The sequence below is a fragment of the Cyprinodon variegatus genome, unplaced genomic scaffold (assembly GCF_000732505.1).
Source record: "Cyprinodon variegatus isolate N-32 unplaced genomic scaffold, C_variegatus-1.0 Scaffold804, whole genome shotgun sequence".
Classification (NCBI taxonomy): Eukaryota; Metazoa; Chordata; class Actinopteri; order Cyprinodontiformes; family Cyprinodontidae; genus Cyprinodon; species Cyprinodon variegatus.
Genome location: NW_015151257.1, coordinates 180517 through 186545, shown reverse-complemented (window position 1 = coordinate 186545; position 6029 = coordinate 180517). Strand labels below are relative to the sequence as shown.

Sequence of the window (6029 nt, the reverse complement as noted above, 5' to 3'; positions counted from 1 at the left end):
AAATTATCTTTGATATTTTAAGTTGAAGCCAATAAATAATGTTAACATGTAAGGTATAAATTTAGGGGCAAATTTTATTTAAGTATAGTATGAGACTTTTTTCCTCAATAAACTGTAATAAAAGGTAAAAATCATTTAACTTTTATTATAATTTCAGCCCTAATCCTCTTCATTAGCTGCGTCTGAAATGTTTTCTAAAGTTAAAGCTTCAGGTTTCTGTTCTTTGTCTTCTTCGTTATTTTAATAGCGGTTGATTAGAACCTCCAGGTGCTTTGCTGCCACCTGCTGGTCAGGAGTTTGATCCGGATTAACAGAGCAGAAGAATTGAAACTGCTTCTGTGTGTTTGGTTCTGGTCGTAGATCGGACCCAGATTCTGAGCGGTACCACCCGCCTCTCTAACAGCACCGTGTTCTGTTCTCCTGCAGGGCAGCCGTCTGACTCCAGGCGTTCTCTACGTGGCTCATCTTCCTCACGGCCTCTTCGAGCCGCAGCTCAGGTCCTACTTCGAACAGTTTGGGAAAGTCCTGCGACTCCGACTCTCCAGGAGCAAAAAGGTAACGGATCCGTGGGTCAGAAGATGTTCTGATGACGTTCCTCTCTGCTTCTTGGCTCACACTGAAAGTGGCCTCAGGTTCTAACGGTGTCCTGAGGTCAGATGATTGGGCCGACAGAACTCTGGTACATGAAGCTCATCTGCTGCTCCGTCTGTGGCAGCCTGATGAAACCCAGGTACCGACAGCAGCGCTCCTCTGGGGGCCGGGTGGTTCCTGATCCCCGGTTCTATGGGGTTCCTCTGGGGTTCCGTATGCTCTGCACGGCGGGCTTCAGGTGGGGAACATCAGGTGGACCTGGGTGGAACCGCTGCAGCCACCGGTGCAGAGCTTGTTCAGCTTCAGCAGAGAATGTTCTGGGCCACTATAGCCCCATTTCCACTAACCTTTGAAACCTCGACGTCTGGAATCCCCGATCAGACGATCGTTTGTCGTTTCTACTCCCCAAAAACCGACTCTGTCAAGTAAATTCACCAACGGCGGCCTTCTTCGCCTGATTCTCCGCTAACTTCCGGAATGTTACGGGCGCCGCCATGTTGGTTTGCTTGTTTACCTCTAGAGAGCAGTAGTACCGTAGATCGCCACTAGGAGGCGAGGAACCGAGGTCGGCACAGATCGGTTTCAGAGGGTAGAGGAAATGGGGCCACTGAGATCTGAATCCAGATGTTCTCTGAACAAACTGGGTCATAAATCAGAACCTGGGACCGTCGGGCCTGAGCTCAGAGCTGCTGTGCTTCTGGAGGTCTCTGGTAACCATGGAAACATGTCTGAAGGCTGACCTGTGGTTCTTCGTCCTGCAGACAGGGGGCAGCAAAGGCTACGCCTTCGTGGAGTTCGAGTGTGACGAAGTCGCCAAGATCGTCGCGGAGACCATGAACAACTACCTGATGGGAGAGAGGCTGATCAAATGTGAGCAGAGCGGCCCAGAACCACATGGGCCCGGACCCGGTTCGGCCCGGTCCTGGACCCGGTTCTGCCCGGTCCTGGACCCGGTTCTGCCCGGTCCTGGACCCGGTTCTGCCCAGTCCTGGACCCGGCCCGGCTCAATCCTGGACCCGGTTCTGCCCGGTCCTGGACCCGGTTCTGCCCAGTCCTGGACCCGGCCCGGCTCAATCCTGGACCCGGTTCTGCCCGGTCCTGGACCCGGCCCGGCGCTCCTGACCCGCCTGCTGTGCTCCTGTTTTCCAGGTCAGCTCCTCCCCCCAGAGAAGGTCCATGAGAAGCTGTTTGTCGGCTCCCAGCGGATGTTCCGGCGCCCGTGCGACCCGGCGGCGGCGCGCTACAACAGGAAGCGCTCGGCGGAGCAGCTGGCCCAGATGACCCGCCGCCTGCTGCGCAAAGAGTCCAAACTGCGGCGAAAGCTGGCGGAGCGCGGCGTCCACTACGACTTCCCGGGATTCGTAAGTCCTTCCTGGAATCCTCCTGAACTCGGAGCGGATCCGACCCACGGGTCTCTAACGTCTGCTTCCTGTTTGTCTCCAGGCGGCCCAGCTTCCTCAGAAGACCTCCAACGACGTCAATGTTTCTTCGTGCAGCGAGGTAAGAGCAGCCCGGGTTCTACGGGCCCGGTCTGAAAATGAGCCGTCCCGTTACCGTGGCGCCGGCTCAGATAACCGGGCCCAGAGCAAACAGCGGGGCGTTAAGCTTATGGCCCGACTCTCTGTGACGGCGCCGTAAAACCCACGCCCCCACATCAGCAGGTAAGCCAAGTGGGCGTGGCCTCTGACCCGCTGTGCTCTCTCCACAGGACGCCACGCCCGTCTGCACGCCGTCTTTCCTGGAGAGGAGGAAATCCACCATAGTCATCGAAGACGACGACGACGAGGAGATCGTCATCAACATGCCTGCTGTGAAGGACGACGACGACGATGATGATGATGATGAAGACTGCTTCGAGGTGGAGGGGAGTGATGAAGAGGAGGAAGATGATGATGAAGAGGAGGAGACCCAGTGAACGTCTTCAAGGTTCTGAAGACGAATTGGACAATGAGGGACAGTCGCAGCTCGGCCCGATTCCACAGAACAAACCAGAACTGCCGGGACTCCGGAACCGGGCCCACTGCGGGGGGGAGGGGGGGTGCGGCTGGATCGGAACCGGGCCCACTGTGGGGGGGGTCCAGCTGGATCAGAACCGGGCCCAGCAGCAGCGCGGTCCCGCTCCCGTTTCCGCTTTTATTATTACCCCAAATTTATTTCCACCATTGAAGAATTTCCCCAGGAGTCCAGCAGGGGGCGGTACCGGCCCGGAGGACATGAAGCCGGATGGCGCCGGTCGGTCCAGAACCGTCGATGGTTTGATCAGAACCTCTGAGTCCATCAGAACCCGTCCAAATGGACCAGAACCTTTAATGAAGAGGAAACAAACAGCAGCAGCAAAGTGTTTAACCTGCAGACTGAGGCTGATGTTAATAAAAGCCTTTTCACTCAACCTTTTCTTCCATTCTTTACTAAAACTATATTTTTATTTTTTTCAAAGTTGTAATTATTGAAGGTTTTCTTTCCCATTTCCTCTTTAGAAAATGTTGATTTGTCAAAGTAAACATTTTCGCTAAGATATTTTGATTTTGCATTTCTGACCAAACTATTACATCATTGGAGGCTGTGGAGAAATGAGCCGTCGCACCGACAAGAGACTTATAAAACGAGCTCAGAAATAAGTAAAAATGTCTTGAAGTTTATTTATCCTTGATTTGAATCGGTAAAAGAGATAATTTGCCAATAGAATTCATATTTTTACTCTTAAGATAATTTGATAAAATGCAGTTGAAATAAGACGATGTGTGTTTTTCTTTCCTGATGATGTCATCCTGATCTATCTCTATAGTTCTGCTGCTATAGGCTTAGACTGCTGGAGGACATAGGGACCCCTTTTTCATCATTTCCTCAGTAGCTTCATCTGTTTGGCTGTGACTCCATCCTGGAGAGAAAAAACTGAATCAATCTGACTGGATGATCTGGTTGATCTGGATCTATAAAGTGACCTGAGATGACATGATGTGAATTGGAGCTATAGAAATAAACTGAATTGTTTTCTTATTTTAAATCTAAATTGGCAAAATGTCTCTTTTTTTTCTCAATTCAAGAACAAATGCGCTTTAGATTTTTTCCAGTGTGTCCTTTAGACGTGCGGCGACCATGTTGGTTTTGAATTCGGGGCTACTAGCCGTGGGCTTTTTGTTTCTCTTTAGGAGACGTTTCTGTGTTTAATCAGTGATGGTCCTGGGAGGCTGTCACCATGGCAACCAGGACCTAATTTCTGTTGCAGCCCTCTGAGGCATTTTTAGTGTTATTTCAGTTTTTATTTCCTCTCTTTTATTAATCTTGTATTAACTTCTTCCCAGCTGTTTTATATTTTTGTGGAAATTTAAAGTAACAAGCTTTTTTTCCCCTGGTTTAACCTTTTGGTCCCACAGTAATCTGTTTGGTTCTTCATCTTCTCACATGTCCGCTCCTTCAAAGTTCACCAAATGTTTTTAAATAATTTGGAGAGAAGTCAAGCCTTCCAGAGTTAGATTCAGTGTTTCATACCTGCTCCTGTCATTTTCTTCAAGTCTTTTAGCTTTTAGTAAACAAATATCAATAATTGATCACATTTGGTAAACAAAGTATTTTTTTGGATATAATCCTAAAATGAGGAAAACTGGATCTAGAGCGACATCCTTTGAGACGATGTTCTACTCTATATTTTATTGCTCTGGAGTTTCCCTTCATTCCCAGAACCAATTAAATAACTAAACGTTTACAGCATATATCTGCTCTGTCAGGACTGTAGCGATTTAAATTGGTGTAATCTAAATTCACTTTAAGCGTGATTTAACGGGATTTCTAGTCCAGTGAAAGTTTTACCTCCAGCTCTAATTTCCAGGCTTCCGGTCCTTTGGGAAATTCAACAAAAAGTAGAATTCCGAAATCGCAACTTTACTTGTTCTATCTTTGCAAGCAGTTTCTTCTAGTTGGGATTTCGGTGGTTTGGAGAAATCTTTTATTTTTTTTTTTTGTCCTAATATAACTTCTGAGCTGAAGGTATTTAAAGAAGTATTTTCTATTTATATTAACTTTTTGCCTTAATTCCTCAAAAGACGTCATGTAAGCTGAATTTGCTTGATATAATAAAAACTATTTCACTGTCAGTTTTTTCTGTATCACCCACTGTATTAAAAAATAAATACAGAAATAAATAAATGCTCAATAACTAAATAAGCATAAGTTGACCTTCCAAGACAGAGCTCTGCCTCATTTACATAATGAGGCAGAAATATAAAAACAGGCAGAAATAAAAAGGGTAAAAAACTACAAAGGAACAATAAAACACAAAAATATATCATATATAAAAATACTTAAAAAAGTAATTAATATAGTTAAAGATTAAAACGGACAGTAAATAAGTTTATTATTACAAAGGCAAATAAATATAAATTCATAATTTATACATTTGTCTCACTATAATTTCCTTTCTACCTACATATTTGTGTTTACTGTATTTTTGGGGGCATTTAATTATATGCTTATTTATTTATAGAGCATTTATTTATTAGTGTATTTTTAAATATGGTAGAGCTGGTCCTCCATACTGTTTAACAGTTTTTATTTAAGAATAAATTCTTTACAGTCAGAACCATAAATGCGCTGTCACGTTTTGGCCACTAGAGGCCGCCAGAGACGTGGTTGCCGGGCAGCGGCGCTCCAAATGCCAACATCATCTCTGGACGGACTGCGCATGCGCACCACGATCCCCATTCTTGTCCTTCAGGCTCATTCCTGCTGGATTGTTGACAGAAAGGCAGAAACTGGAGAGATTGGAGGCCGCGCCTGACGCTTTGTTCCCGGACACGAAGCGCTGGATGTCCGGAGAGGCTCCGGCGGGTTATGGTGAGTGTCCAGGCGGATGATGAAGCTGCTCCTCTCGGCTTTTCTCTCCCAGGTTTTTCTTTTGTTGCTGCGAACTGACGTTTCATTCAAAGGTAGCTAGCTGCGGCCGGAAGCCCGCATACTGTCGACTGGGGGGGCTGTGCGGGGGTTCAGGTGTCTGCGGGACTGAGATCAAAGGCGGAGGGATTTCTGCGGGACCAGGACCAACAGGGAGGGGAGGGGGGAGGGCTGACAGCCCGCTAGCTGGAGCGGAGCTAGCGCCGCACAAAGGGGGGGTGGGGGGGAGTCCCGCACTGGACCACCGGGACCACACCTAGACCTCACCGGGTCAGTCTGGACTCCCCGCAGAGCTGCATCACGCAGAGCAGTCATTCCAGAACCACAATCATAGATCTGGCTGACATAGATCTGTTCACATCTGATACACCAAACCATCAGATAACAAAGATCTGCTCAGTCCAGATGAAAGTTCTGCAGAACCGACACCATCAGGGAGAAGATCCGGTTTCAGGGCTGATGTAGAACCACAGTCACAGGAGCTGAGGAGTTCTGGACCCGTCAGAACCGTCTGAGGACCTCCAACTGGACCAGACGGAACCGTCTGAGGA

The 6029-nt window shown here is 47.7% G+C and overlaps 2 protein-coding genes across 2 annotated transcripts in view; both read left to right on the top strand.

Moving 5' to 3' along the window:
• The window catches only part of nifk (nucleolar protein interacting with the FHA domain of MKI67), a 4873-nt gene extending 1530 nt beyond the window's left edge, over positions 1–3343 (top strand). Inside the window, exons 2-6 of the mRNA XM_015396544.1 lie at positions 427–555; positions 1353–1461; positions 1741–1952; positions 2035–2091; positions 2300–3343. Coding sequence (XP_015252030.1) covers positions 427–555; positions 1353–1461; positions 1741–1952; positions 2035–2091; positions 2300–2506 — 714 coding nt within the window. The 3' untranslated portion in view covers positions 2507–3343. The remainder of the gene's footprint in view (positions 1–426; positions 556–1352; positions 1462–1740; positions 1953–2034; positions 2092–2299) is intronic.
• A 1936-nt stretch (positions 3344–5279) lies between these two features.
• LOC107098722 (CLIP-associating protein 1-B-like) overlaps positions 5280–6029 on the top strand; it is a 55785-nt gene continuing 55035 nt past the window's right edge. Inside the window, exon 1 of the mRNA XM_015396541.1 lies at positions 5280–5421. The gene's annotated coding sequence lies outside the window, so the exon portion shown is untranslated. The remainder of the gene's footprint in view (positions 5422–6029) is intronic.